General features: G+C 36.7%; 1 protein-coding gene and 2 pseudogenes across 3 annotated transcripts; all 3 read left to right on the top strand.

Moving 5' to 3' along the window:
* The first annotated feature begins 423 nt into the window (after nucleotides 1-423).
* Nucleotides 424-2347, top strand: LOC101298021 (1-aminocyclopropane-1-carboxylate oxidase homolog 1-like). The gene is made up of 3 exons (XM_004299371.1): nucleotides 424-1048; nucleotides 1203-1524; nucleotides 2096-2347. Exons 1-3 carry the CDS (start codon nucleotides 513-515, stop codon nucleotides 2345-2347), a joined length of 1110 nt encoding a protein of 369 aa, XP_004299419.1. The 5' UTR covers nucleotides 424-512.
* Nucleotides 2348-3272: 925 nt separating this feature from the next.
* Nucleotides 3273-5222, top strand: LOC101297730 (annotated as a pseudogene). The gene is made up of 3 exons (XR_184643.1): nucleotides 3273-3905; nucleotides 4079-4400; nucleotides 4878-5222. The product of XR_184643.1 is annotated as a 1-aminocyclopropane-1-carboxylate oxidase homolog 1-like (transcript).
* Nucleotides 5223-5712: 490 nt separating this feature from the next.
* LOC101298315 lies at nucleotides 5713-13445 on the top strand (annotated as a pseudogene). The gene is made up of 4 exons (XR_184644.1): nucleotides 5713-6229; nucleotides 12322-12551; nucleotides 12743-13064; nucleotides 13194-13445. The product of XR_184644.1 is annotated as a 1-aminocyclopropane-1-carboxylate oxidase homolog 1-like (transcript).
* The last annotated feature ends 1478 nt before the right edge of the window (nucleotides 13446-14923 follow it).

The raw sequence follows: 14923 nt of genomic DNA, 5'->3' as shown, positions 1-14923 counted from the left end.
TCTGTTAATTGTTGCAAGTAAAATGCACATTGCCCTATTATACTAGGGAATTTTCATCAGTAAATCATAATTAACAACAACATAATATACATGCACAACACAGAAAGACGGCGGTTCATTTATAAAATCATCACAGTTGGTTTGAGATGGAAGTCATTTTCCTTTATCTATAATTCACTTACTTACAACTTCTTGTCTGAATCTTCAGCTAGAAAGGCAAAATATTCATTACAATTGGTTTGAGATAAAATACTTCTCCTTGATCTATACTTCATTTACAAGTTTACAACTTCTTATATTGAACCAAACTGATTGCCAATAAAGGTCAAAGACAGAATTGTTGACAGCTACTGTTCTTTGGCCGCCACAGAATCAACCTCATCAGTCATTATAAAGTTGATGATCTTCTGCTCAGTTGCATACAATTTAGATAAGATCTGAATATCAATATCTTTTCTGATTCACTAAGTTTTTCTTGTCTGGCTCACTAAGTTTACTTGCCATAAACCAAGATGGTAGCTAACAACATAAATGAGGTTCCAACCAACTATGACAGGAAAAGTGAACTGAAAGCTTTTGATGACACAAAAGAAGGTGTTAAAGGTCTTGTTGATGCTGGAGTAACTGAGGTTCCTCGAATTTTTCATCATCAACCAGATGAGTACTCCATCTATGATTTTAATGATCCTGAAGAAACCCAAATTAGCATTCCAGTCATTGATCTTGATGGCCTTCTTGATTCAACTAAACAGAAGGAGATTGTTGCAAAAGTCGGAGAGGCATCAGAGACATGGGGCTTCTTTCAGATAGTCAACCATGGAATACCTGTTGATGTTCTTGAGGAGGTAAAAAATGGGGTACGCCGGTTTTTTGAGCAAGACACTGAGGTGAAGAAGCAGCTTTATGGTCGAGATCACTTCAGGAATCCTGTGATCTACAATAGCAACTTTGATCTGTATAGTGCACCGGCGACTAATTGGAGAGATACTTTTATGTGTTACATGGCTCCTACTCCTACTAAACCAGAAGACTTGCCAGAAGTATGCAGGTATGTGACAAGGGTTCAATATATTTTATGCTGTAATTAGTAACTTTATGACAGTAGTGTTTTCCCATACTTTATTTTTTATTTTCTGTCAAGAATAACCATAGAAATCGAGTAGACACGTTTTCATGTGCTTTTCTGTGTTTCCACTTTGTAGAGACATACTTGTTGAGTACTCAGATCAAGTAATGAAGTTGGGGAAGCTATTGTTCGAGTTGTTGTCTGAAGCTCTTGGATTGAAGCCAACTTACTTGAATGACATAGATTGCACTGAGGGGATTCTGTTTTTAGGCCATTACTATCCCCCTTGTCCACAGCCAGAACTAACTCTAGGCGCAACCAAACACGCTGATAATGCCTTCCTTACTGTTCTTCTGCAAGACCATATCGGTGGTCTTCAAGTCCTTCACCAGAATAAGTGGATTGATGTACCCCCCGTGCCGGGGGCTCTTGTGGTTAACATTGGAGATCTTCTGCAGGCAAGTATAAGAACCACTCTTGTTTTACCTTCTCTTTTTTGCAGAATGTTAGTTTTTTTTTTTTTTTTTTTTTTTTTTTTTTGTAAATTTTAATCCTGTCATTTCATTCTGATAACATTGGAGAACTAATGGCTTTACTACATCCAAATTGATCAGAATTTCCGTATAATGGCATGTATGCGGAGGAGTATTTTGGGCTTGGATATGCATGTCTAGTGCTGCAACGCAGCACTGCAGCAAACCAACACTGAAATAGTCTTTCCCCTGCATTCTTTGCTGGGAATCCATAGTTTCATTTGGAGGTCTAGTTTCAACCGTCACGTAATTACAGTGCTCAATTGATAAATTTGTAATTACTGCCCAGATACAAAGCTATCCTAAACTACATGAACCAAATTTGTAGCTTTAGAGTAGAACTACTGTTACATAATAATTCCACACACGAACATTTTCAGCTATTTGCATATGAGTCTATGCAGCATGTTGTTGTTAGATTGTTTCAAAATCTTAACTCGAGTGATTTTCCTAATTTCTGTTACTATACTAAATAGAATACTTTTGGTGGTTTCAGCTTATATCAAATGACAGATTCAAGAGTGTCGAACACAAGGTACTGGCAAACCGTAGAGGTCCAAGAGTATCGATTGCAAGCTTTTTCTGCACTGGAATGTTGCCGTTACCAAAACTCTACGGACCAATAAAGGAGTTATTATCCGAAGAAAATCCTCCAAAGTACAGGGAGACTACTGTTAGGGATTATGTTGCATACTTCAATGAGAAAGGCCTTGATGGTACCTCTGCTTTGTCTCACTTCAAGGTTTGATTCTGGAAAAGGAGCATTAATAAGTGCCATACTATAAACACTTCTTTTGTGTAAAAATATCCAAAGTAAACCTTTAAGGACTAATATGAAATTATATTTCCAATAAAATGTAAACTATGATTGTTATTGTCATTTTTCTTTGTTTATAGAAAGATTTAACATGTGATGGCTGTTTAAATAAGATTTGTTTCAGCTTCTACCTCCTATCTAACAGAGTGTTGTCCACTTTGAATATACATTCTATCACTATAATTCAACCGCCACAAGAATCAAAATGAATCTTGCACTCATCAACTTGAAAGAGAAAGATTGCTAGAGTTTCTCTGGTTGCAAAAGTATTGTTCGTCCTTTCTGACTTCAGTAATTGTAAAATGATCTTATCTGGTGTCTTGGAGGCACCTCGGATAATCTTAAAGTTCTACTAGCTTACCTTGTCGCAGACCGAGGTGATAGCTACCGACACAGATGTTATTGCAACAATTGAACTACAAAGCATCTGTTAATTAGTTTCAAGTAAAATGCACATTTGCCTATCACACTAGGGAATTGTCATCAGTAAGTCGTAAGTAACACCACCATAATAAACATGAACAAAACAGAAAGACAACGATTCAATAGAAAGATCAGTACAGTTAGTTTGAGATAGAAGTCGTTTTCCTTGATCTATAATTCACTTAATTATAACTTCTTGTCTGCATCTACAGCTAGAAAGACAACAAATTCATTACAGTTGGTTCGAGATAAAATAGTTCTGCTTGATCTATACTTCTCTTGATTACAAGTTTACAACTTCTTATATAGAACCAAACTAATTGCCAATAAAGGTCAAAGACTGAATTGTTGACAGTACTATTCTTTGGCCGCCACAGAGTCAACTTGCAGCCTCATCAGTCACTATAAAACTGATGATCTTCTCTGCTCAGTTGCATACAGTTGAGATAAGATCTGACTATCAGTATCTTTTCTGGTTCACTAATATTTTCGTGTCTGGTTCACTAAGTTTACTTCGCCATAAACCAAGATGGTAGCTACCAAAAGAAATGAGGTTCCAACAAACTATGACAGGAAAAGTGAAGTGAAAGCTTTTGATGACACAAAAGAAGGTGTTAAAGGTCTTGTTGACGCTGGAGTAACTGAAGTTCCTCGCATTTTTCATCATCAACCAGATGAGTACTCCATCCATGATTCCAATGATCCAGAAGAATCCCAATTTAGCATTCCAGTCATTGATCTTGAAGGCCTTTTGGATTTAACTAAACAAAAGGAGATTGTTGCAAAAGTTGGAGAGGCATCAGAGACTTGGGGCTTTCTTTCAGATAGTCAACCATGGAATACCTGTTGATGTTCTTGAGGAGGTAAAAAATGGGGTACGTCGGTTTTTTGAGCAGGACACTGAGGTGAAGAAGAAGCTTTATAGTCGCGATCATTTCAAGAATCCTGTGCTCTACAATAGCAACTTTGATCTATATAGTGCACCGGCGACTAATTGGAGAGATACTTTTAGTTGTTACATGGCTCCAATTCCTACTAAACCAGAAGACTTCCCAGAAGTATGCAGGTATGTGACAAGGGCTCTTCAATATACTCTATGCTGTAATTTTCTGAAATTAGTAAATTCATGACAGTAGTGTTTCCCATATTTTCTAATACACTTCTTTTTATTTTCTGTCATGAACAACCATAGAATCAATACGTACGTTTCATGTGCGTTTCTGTTGTTCCACTTTGTAGAGACATACTTGTAGAGTACTCAGATCAAGTAATGAAGGTGGGTAAGCTATTGTTCGAGTTGTTGTCTGAAGCTCTTGGATTGAAGCCAAGTCACTTGAATGACATAGATTGTAGCGAGGGGCTTCTGCTAGCAGGCCATTACTATCCCCCTTGTCCACAGCCAGAACTGACTCTAGGCGCAACCAAACATGCTGATAATGCCTTCCTTACTGTTCTTCTGCAAGACCATATTGGTGGCCTTCAAGTCCTTCACCAGAACAAGTGGTTTGATGTACCTCCTGTGCCCGGTGCTCTTGTGGTTAATGTTGGAGATCTTCTGCAGGCAAGTCTAAGCATCATTCTTCTTGAATATTCAGAAATGTTTGATCAATTTTTTTTCTTTCTGTCAACTGTACTCAGCTAACGGTTTCATCAAGGCCAAACTGATTTTGATTTTCCTCAAATGACATGCACGCGAAGGGCTAATTCTGCTGAGCATACCGGACCAAAATAGTCCTTCCCAGAATTGATTTGGCAAAACCTGATTTAACCTTAATTGCAACTGTTAAGTATTACAGGAATTAATTTGATGAATTTGTAATGACTGTTCCAAAGAGAAAGATACTCCCCAAACTACATGGATCAAATATAGGCCAAAACATGGAAAGATACTGCTACATCATGATTCTAAACATGTACATTCTTAGTTATTGCGTTTGAGTATCTCTAGAATGCTTTTGTTGAGGTGTTTCAAATTCTTAGTTTGATTCAGTTACATATTTTCTATTTTTACTGAATAGAATTCTTTTGGTGGTTTCAGCTTATATCCAATGACAGATTCAAGAGTGTTGAACACAGTACTGGCAAACCGTAGAGGTCCACGAGTATCGGTTGCAAGCTTTTTCTGCACAGGATTGCTGCCATTAACAAAACTCTATGGACCGATCAAGGAGTTATTATCAGCAGACAATCCTCCAAAGTACGGGAGACAACTGTTAGGGACTATTTTGCCTACTTCAATCAAAAAGGCCTCGATGGTACCTCTGCGTTGCCTCATTTTGAGCTTTGAACTTGGAGACTAAGAGGAGTATTAATGCAGTGAAATCCATGCTATGTTTGGCCAAGATTTCTTTTGTGTAGAAAATGCAAATAAAACTTTTAAGCACTACGGTGAAGATACATGTCCAACAAATGTAAACTCAGCTGTTATATATTGGTTTGTCTTTGGTAAGATTCAACTTAAGCAATAACAGCTACATAATTAAGGCATCAAATTCATCTGCAAAATCATTACAAATGGTATCAGTTAAAAGTAGTTTTCATGCCGGTGAGCTGTGACCTATTGGTAATTAATTTATTAATCAAACATTAGCAAAAATATATGGACAATTAAATCAATAATATATGATTAGATTCATTAGAAGAAAATCCTAGCCTCCAAAGTACAGGGAACCAAGGCCTTGTGGACAGTTGACAATCATTTTAAGTTCTGAACTTGGAGTCAAGGGAACATTACTTCTCATGATTCTATACTAACGAAACTATTTGGGATTGAGCTGAAGTTCATTCTCCAGTGAAATGTATGATCAGCTGTTTTCATCATTCTTGTTTTGTTTCTAGAAATATTCAAAATAAGTGGCTGCCTATCTTATAGATATGTGGTCTAACACTATCATTTGGCCGCCACAATGATAAATAAATCCAGCATCAAACTTTGGAAAAAAAAAGAGAGGTTATTTGGCTACTTGTGATTTGTATAATTGTATAAAACTATAAATGATCTTATCTGGTGGTCTCTTATGCATGAATATTTCTGATTTGTAGATCTGATCTGAAAAATCTACCATCTTACCTTGCCACTGACCAAGATGGTAGCCAACACAAAGGATATTGCAGCAACCACTTATGACAGGAAAAGTGAACTACAAGCTTTTGATGACACAAAGGAGGGTGTCAAAGGCCTTGTTGATGCTGGCATAACCGAGATTCCTCGAATTTTTCATCATCCACCAGATCAGTACAATATCATCAATACCTCTGAAATAGAAGAAAACCAATTCACCATTCCAGTCGTTGACCTCGGAGGCCTTTCCGATCCAGCTAAACAAAAGGAGATTGTTGCAAGAGTTGGAGAAGCATCAAGAGTTGGGCTTCTTTCAGATAATCAACCATGGAATTGAAAGAACTGAATTCGATACTTAATGAAATCTATTTCATAATGAATACATGAACTTGAACTTCCTGTGTTTTCGGGATAGCAACAACATTATCTATCCTTACTGAAATCTGGAATTTATATAACTTACATGAATAACTTGAGTGATCCATCTTGATCTATGTTCATCTTGGCGCTCCTCTTATCTTCGGTTAGCGCGCTTGGAGTACCTTGTATCTACTTGTTGACGCACTTGACCCTTTTTATCTTGTTACAAGAACTGAAGTCGTCAAGATGATCTTCTCCTGATTCCACCGTTTTTATTCTCTAAGTTAATGGGACTTTTTATGAGAATACGATTGTGTATCAGCAGGGACCAAATCTGACTATATAGACCAGTTATACAATGACAGTTTCTTCCATCAAGAAACTGTCATATCCTTCTAACTGCTCTTTAATTCAAAAACTAAAATCAGATAAAACTTTATAACTGTCTTAAAACTGATTTCTTGACTAATATGATTATGCTCAGTCTTTAACTCACCTCCAATGCTTGAATTCATACCGGTCATATACATACTCTAAGTTCAGCTTGATATAATGTCTTGTTCTTCAAAATTTCTTACAATCTCCCACTGAACTAGACATTGTTCAAAACTCATATACATATATAACACAGTAGCTGTAGTGTGCGCACTTGAATTCAATTCACATTAATAATCTGTTTCAAAATTCTGTCAGCTATATTTAACTACAATGAACCTAAGGATGGCTTGGTGAATTAGAAAATCACCATCATTCCAAGATCACAATGCAGCAAATAAAACCACATGAATTACCCCAAAACACAGTAACACATATATGCTTAAACTTAAGTAATCATCTGCAATATAAGCATATAAATGGCCCTAACAAAATTTCAATATAAAATTGAAGACTGAAATTATTTCATACTTGAGAATCATTTGACTGCAAAATTGCTATTACATTAACAGCATCTATAGTTGTACAACTTGATTATGCAGCAAACAATACATGAAATATATGAACATGAATGAACTACAATGTTTAATCCATCCTGAGGGAATAAAATCAAAGCATATAGCAAATGCTATTAGTTCACTTTATTTTGCTTAAATACTGACCTTTTGCAATTTGTCTCCCTTAAGATGTAGATGCCTCTTCCTCTTTTGCAGTTTTGCATGCTAAATCTGTGAGGCAATACTGACCATAATAATATTGTATTTGGCATACATGATTGTCCTTGATCCTTACTAAAACTTGTTCATATTTTCTCATCTTTTGCATTCCTTGTAATCACTGTAGCCCATGGCACAATATCTCATTGGGGTGTCATATCAAAAACTTTCTCAAAATAACGATTCTCAATACAGAACAGTACTTCATCTTAACTTTAGATATATGAACCAATTCCTGAACCATTCAGTGACTAGGCACACTCATGGAGTTCTTCATAATGCTATAGTTGTATCCCTATTGCATCCTCTTAGTGTCACTGAGTTCACAAACTCCCACTTGTCCAAAGAGTCAAACAGGCCAAATCTGCACTTCTTATGCTGCAATATTTATAACTTGATCTTTTATGCATCGTGTTCATCCAATTCAACAAAACAATGATTCCAATGCAGTAGCTAAACAAATCAAATTCCCAAACTGATCACAATTCCAAAACAAAATATGCAACTAACCTGGCAATGTATCTTTCAATTTCCCATCTGCATCTGGCTTGGTCTTGAAAACCCATTTGCAGCCTATAGGTTTGCATGTATCAACTTTATTCACCGAAGTCCACACTCCATTTTTAGCCTTGCTTTCCATCCATTTATCACTATTAACTGACTGTATTGCGTGATTAAATGATGTGGTAAACATAAGTCATTGGGATTTCAGCCTTACTTTCACTCCCAGACCTTAATATTCTGTAGACATATAGGATCGTAGACCTTCCTTCTCTCCCAGACCTTTCTGGTACTACCATTCTTGGATTGCAGACTTTCTTTTTCTCCCAGACCTTCTTAATGCTGACTATCTGGGATTGGAAACTTTCTTTGTCTCCCACAGAGGTCATCTGGGATTCCAAATTTCCTTTCTCTCCCAGACCTTAATGTTGGCGCTGCAACTTTGTATTTCTGTATTTTCTGGTGCTACTATATCTGGCATTCCTTGTACTGCTCTAATATTTCATTCTGCACTTCATCTGCATTATTTCACATACACCGTTCACAGTAGTCTTCAATTCTTCTCCCACTAGAAATTTTGGTATTGCAGATGTTAGAGTTTCTAATTCCCTTAATGGCTTAATCCATAACCATATAAATTTTCTTCAGTTAATAAATGCCCAAAATACAGGGAGGAGACAAGACCATGCTAGTATCCCTGTAAATCTCCAAACCTGCTTGGTGATTCCCAAAACTTGATAGCCCTATTCTGTATCATAATACTGTGCTCTCAACCATCCAAATTACAAAGTCAGGCCGTCAATCTAAGCAGTCTATTCATACATATCCTGAAATTATCAAGTTCCATGCCAAACAAATATCTTTATATTACCTCATCAAACTTGCTTAGCGCAGCCAATGTCCACTCACATTTTAATGCATCTCAATCAACGAATTACAAACTTGCATGTTGATCTCTAAAGCAGAACCAATAATTGTCGAACTCTTATCTAAGCAAGGGAAATGTGTAGAATCTGTATAGCTTCAATGTGGTATATATACAATGATAAACAAGGATGGCACAATCATAAGAAAACATGTCAAAATAGCAATAAGAACAAGGGTCTGAAGCACTGTACCTTATCATTCTTAATGCATATTTCCATGTCCTCAATTACGCATCATCCTACATTGTGGCCACCCTTCACCTTCATATTACCAAAACTCTGTCAATGTTTCCATTACATCAACCTCCTTATACATATCCATTTGAGGTAATCCTCACAACTTAGATTTGGGTCAGATCTTTCATCAAGCACCTGGTATGCATTAAACATCTGCCCACCAATCTTACCTGAAACTACCAACCTTGCCAACGAAAACATTAGCATCATACATGTATACAAATCAGCATCCACGTAGACCTAGTACTACCTGTAATAGTCGACTCCCTTCTTGTCTTGATTCGGACTGAAGTCGCTTCAACTTGATCAAATTAACATCCTATTACTTCAATGGTGACCTCGTCTTCTTCGACTGTGGATCTGATCTTCTTTCCGGTTTTCTTCGAGAGATTTATGTTCCTCTGACATGCTTTTCTATTCTTCTGAAGGTCTATTTTGTTCATGGCTCCACTGACACATATCCTTGTAAATATAATAAGTCCTGTCAGATCTTTATGCCATCCTCGCTTTATATGTCTTTCAAATACTCACCACTTTAGTCAGACCTCACTTTTAAATATAACGCTTTTCACAATTGAACTATTAGAACCAAATCCTTATCCTTTTGCTTGAGCAATTATCGGCAGCCCCAAGCTTCAATACTGCTAAAACAACGCAGTTTCAGTCTGATCCAATCTGAAATAATCTCTTATCCTTTGCATAAAAGTACACAATTTTCTGGCCTTCTTCCTGTAAACTATTCTGAAAACATGTTCCCAAACAATGACTTCCAACTCAGAGATTTCTCTATGGCATTTTATCAAAAATCCTCATAACTTGACATCTTGAAAGAAGACTGTGATCATGTCGTCAACAAACTCTAGGAACTGTTGCAGCAGTGAATTCACTGAAAACACCATGAGCCGTTCTCACTTGGTTAAACAGTACTAGAACTTCATCTTTAAGCCCAAAACTGCACAACTTCACTGATCATACATAGAAGTCCAAGGAAATGTACTGTATTCTGTCACGTTTTCAAACACATGTCTTGCACAATGCAACACTGAACTTTAACTGCATCCTCTAGTTGCTCATTACAAAATAGCCAGACTCATCATTTCTTGGCGATGAGAAGAAGTCTCGCTCAGCATTTTATTGAACAACTTATTTGCTCCTGATGCTTATCAATATTACTAAACCATTTACTTGAAATCACTGACTTCATCATCCTGGAAATTTTCTATTTCCTTCCTGTCCTTAAGATGGAGTAGCTAGAAACTTTTTCTCATATGACCACTGGTACAGATACATTCAATTGTCTCCCACTGAATCTCAGCCATATTTTCCTTAACACAAAATTGCTGGCCTCTTGTTCTTGCTTCTTTCTATCCTTGCAACTGTAAACAATGCTCCTGGTGAATCTTTCTCCTCAATGTGATCATGGTAAATTGCACTTCAAATTGATCAGTTTAAAATTTCTAGTGTATCATGATACTAGCTAGAATGTTCTGAATGTCCCAAAACGAATGAAAATTCATGATTTGAATAACCATTCATACCAAATCATATAAAAGAATATGAAAACTCAAACACTTTCGAGACTCTGACTACCTTTGTGGTGTACACATATCTAGTGAAATCTGAATGTTCCAAGTTCTGTTATATGCACAATCACAAACTAAATACTTGATACATTTCTTTGGAAATTAATATCAATTAATTTTAAGTTTTATGATGTGATCTCTACATATATATTAGACTAAATGAATAGATAGTTTCTGGTGTACTAAGCTACTTTGGTAGCATGTAGTAAGTGAAACTTAATCTGTCTAATATTATCCTTATGATCTACTTATTTCTGTAAAATCTCTTTTCCATTTCCCACTTTGGTGGCATATGAATAAGAAAATTTGTATACAGCAGATCAGTTTTAAGTTCTTGAGTGCATACATATAGACATCTTATGCAATCTCATTTAAAACATGTCATTAATATATATGGCATGTAAATGTAGTCAATTCATACATATGATGTAAAACTAAACTTGAATTATAGACACCTTAACAGTTCAGGTTTCAACTTTATATACATACTTACATTCAAAACCTAAAATAAAATAACTATATGCGGATTAATTACCAAAAAACACATAATTCTAAATGAAACTTCTACTGTGGGAACATTTACTGTATCTATATCAGATCAAGTCATGATATCAGTTTATGATATTGAATCCAGTCTACTGCATTTAGGATTGCACATAGAGTATCAATCCTAAATCTGCAGAATGCATGAACTTTTACAAGAACACACAAACTATATAAATCACAGAAATATATAGCAGACATTCTAAAAGTATATTTCCTGAAATCCTGATGCACTTTGGTAGTTCTAAAACACAGTAAGTGTATATATGCAGTAACTTAATCAAAAATAAATAACAGATATATTGATACTGGTAAATATATGTCATGCGCTTCATTGATTCAACATGAGATCATTTGTATCACATCAAGTTTATATTATGCACACATATGCACATCGGGATAACTTTTGAAATTTACTTGATAAAAACTGTATGCGGATTATTGGTAAGATCCCAGGATTCTAAAGAAACACAGAACATGTAATTCACATGAAGATAGATTGCTCTGATACCAATTGAAAGAACTGAATTCGATACTTAATGAAATCTATTTCATAATGAATACATGAACTTGAACTTCCTGTGTTTTCGGGATAGCAACAACATTATCTATCCTTACTGAAATCTGGAATTTATATAACTTACATGAATAACTTGAGTGATCCATCTTGATCTATGTTCGTCTTGGCGCTCGTCTTATCTTCGGTTAGCGCGCTTGGAGTACCTTGTATCTACTTGTTAACGCACTTGACCCTTTTTATCTTGTTACAAGAACTGAAGTCGTCAAGATGATCTTCTCCTGATTCCACCGTTATTATTCTCTAAGTTAATGGGACTTTTTATGAGAATACGATTGTGTATCAGCAGGGACCAAATCTGACTATATAGACCAGTTATACAATGACAGTTTCTTCCATCAAGAAACTGTCATATCCTTCTAACTGCTCTTTAATTCAAAAACTAAAATCAGATAAAACTTTATAACTGTCTTAAAACTGATTTCTTGACTAATATGATTATGCTCAGTCTTTAACTCACCTCCAATGCTTGAATTCATACCGGTCATATACATACTCTAAGTTCAGCTTGATACAATGTCTTGTTCTTCAAAATTTCTTACAGGAATACCTGTTCATGTTCTTGAGGAGATGAAAAATGGGGTACTTGGATTTTATGAGCAAGACTCTGAGGTGAAGAAACAGTTTTATTGTCGCGATGACTTCAGCAAGCCTTGGCAGTACAATAGCAAGTTTGATCTATACAGTGCACCGTCAACTAATTGGAGGGACACTTTCATGTGTTACATGGCTCCAACTCCTACTAAGCCAGAAGACATGCCAGAAGTGTGCAGGTATGTGACAATGAAGAACACTCTTACATATAGAACTGATTGGTAACTTTTGAAGAAAAGAAGTTTTGGTGAAGACTATTCTCATTGATGTACAATCCGATTACATATAGTTGATGACAATGATGTACAATCCGATCATAATTAGATGACATGTTTGATAATTTTAATTATTTTGAGAATTAACTTTATAGGGATGAAATTGCTGAGTACTCGAAGGAAGTTATGAAGTTGGGGAAGATACTGTTCGAGTTGTTGTCCGAAGCTCTTGGACTCGAGCCAAGTCACTTGAATGACATAGATTGTGGTGAGGGACTTCTAGTTTTAGGCCATTACTATCCTGCTTGTTCACAACCAGAGTTAGCAATGGGCACAAGCAAGCATGCTGACGGCGGCTTCCTCACTGTCCTTCTGCAAGATCATATCGGTGGTCTACAGGTCCTTCATCAGAACAAGTGGATTCATGTTCCTCCTGTGACTGGGGCTCTAGTGGTCAACATTGGAGATATTCTTCAGGCAAGTAGCAGTCACATTCTTCTTTACCTTTTCGACAATCTAATAGTGATAATATATAACTTGAACTCTCTTATTTTGATTTTTCTGTTTTATTGATCATAAAATTCGATCTTTTGCGGTTACATACAGCTTATATCAAATGACAGATTCAGGAGTGTAGAGCACAGGGTACTGGCAAACCATAGAGGTCCAAGGATATCGGTTGCGAGCTTTTTTTGCACAGGAATGCTGCCATCAACAAAGCTTTATGGACCAATCAAGGAGTTATTATCAGAAGACAATCCTCCAAAGTACAGGGAGACCACTGTGAGGGATTATGTTGCATACCACAGCCAGAAAGGCTTGGATGGTAAATCTTCCTTGTCTCATGTCAAGCTTTGACGTTTGAACTTGGAAAGACAGGCATGAACATAACTATATATAGTTAAAAACCATTACTATTACATATACTGCTTGTTTTATTGTCAGGGCTATGATCTTATGTTTTAGTTATATACTTGTTGTTGGCCAAGTATTTCACAAGGATTATAAGGATGATGGAGAGCTTGTTTGATATATCGATCGAGATGATGATAGGGTTTCTATTAGCTTTCTTCTTTCTTTTTTTTTTGTAAAAATTATTCAAAAATTAAACTTTGCTGGACATGCATGATTTTTTTTTGTCCTTATTCCAGATTAGATCTAGTGGGGAAAGAATCGCGACACAAGCAAAATTTCACTCAAAGTGGCTCATAAAGCACTGGATACTCACTCAACACTTTACACTTCTAAAACCTACCTTCTTCAAAGAATAATCTATGAAATCAGCTGTTGAGAGTATGAAACCTTTAAATTTGCTCAATTATATAAAAAAAATACAAAAAATAAAAATCAATAAACTGACTAGGAGAGGAGTTAATAGTGGCCACAATCGGGAGGACCAAACAAGAGTAATGCTTGTAGCCGGAAAAAACTCCCATTCTATCATAATGTCAACTAAGTTTATCTTGAAGACATCTACGTGTTTTGGCCACACCAGTAAGTCTGGGCGTGCAAAGTCTCTTTTAGTAGTTGCGGACGCGGAATGTAGTGGTCGTAGTAGCGGGGTGCACTTAGCCTTTTGCTTCTAATCAAGCGACTGAGGATGGAGAGAGCACCAACTCCACCGTAGGGTTCTTCAGATTCGCCTTGCGTACTGGGCAAGGACTTAATTACAGTAGTCCGCCTGAGCGTCACAATATTAATACTCGATGTAAGATCGAGCAGAGCTTCAATTGGAAAAGAGAGGAAAAAAGACAAAGCTCCGGAGAGCGTACAGGGAAACGAAAGCAAAGCTCCGGGGAGCGTCTTGAGGTTCAACTATGTTGAAGGTAGTTTTGTAATTGTTGAGTTGTTGAGTGTATCTAGAGAGTATCCTCGAACTCCTTTATATAGAGGTAATTTAGGGTCACAGGTATTGGCCCAAAGCATGTCAAAGACTTGTAGAAGTCTTCAACGATAAATATAGCGTAGGCACTTAAACTTGGTTGCCTCTTGATATAACTCTGCAAGCTGGGCAACAAGATAGAGTTCAAATGCCTCTTCTAAACTTGAGAACTTTGTGGAGTTCGCCCGCACTTATCCACATTAATCAAGGAATGAAATCCTTAACCAATACAATCACCCCACACTAGAGACACATAAGTATAATTGCTAGTTCTCTCAATTGATATATATTGCAAGCGGAGTCCGCCCCTTTCCTTGCTAGCTCTTTCAATATATATATATATATAGAGAGGATGTGAAGCACGGACGTCCGTCCGTTCTCCACCCTCGGGCGCCGGCGACGGCGCGCCTCCACCCCAAAAGACTCCAGCAGCGTCCCCGACCACTTTCCCTCC

This window comes from Fragaria vesca, linkage group LG5, assembly GCF_000184155.1.
Source record: "Fragaria vesca subsp. vesca linkage group LG5, FraVesHawaii_1.0, whole genome shotgun sequence".
Taxonomy (NCBI): Eukaryota; Viridiplantae; Streptophyta; class Magnoliopsida; order Rosales; family Rosaceae; genus Fragaria; species Fragaria vesca.
This window is presented reverse-complemented; position numbering and strand designations above follow the sequence as displayed.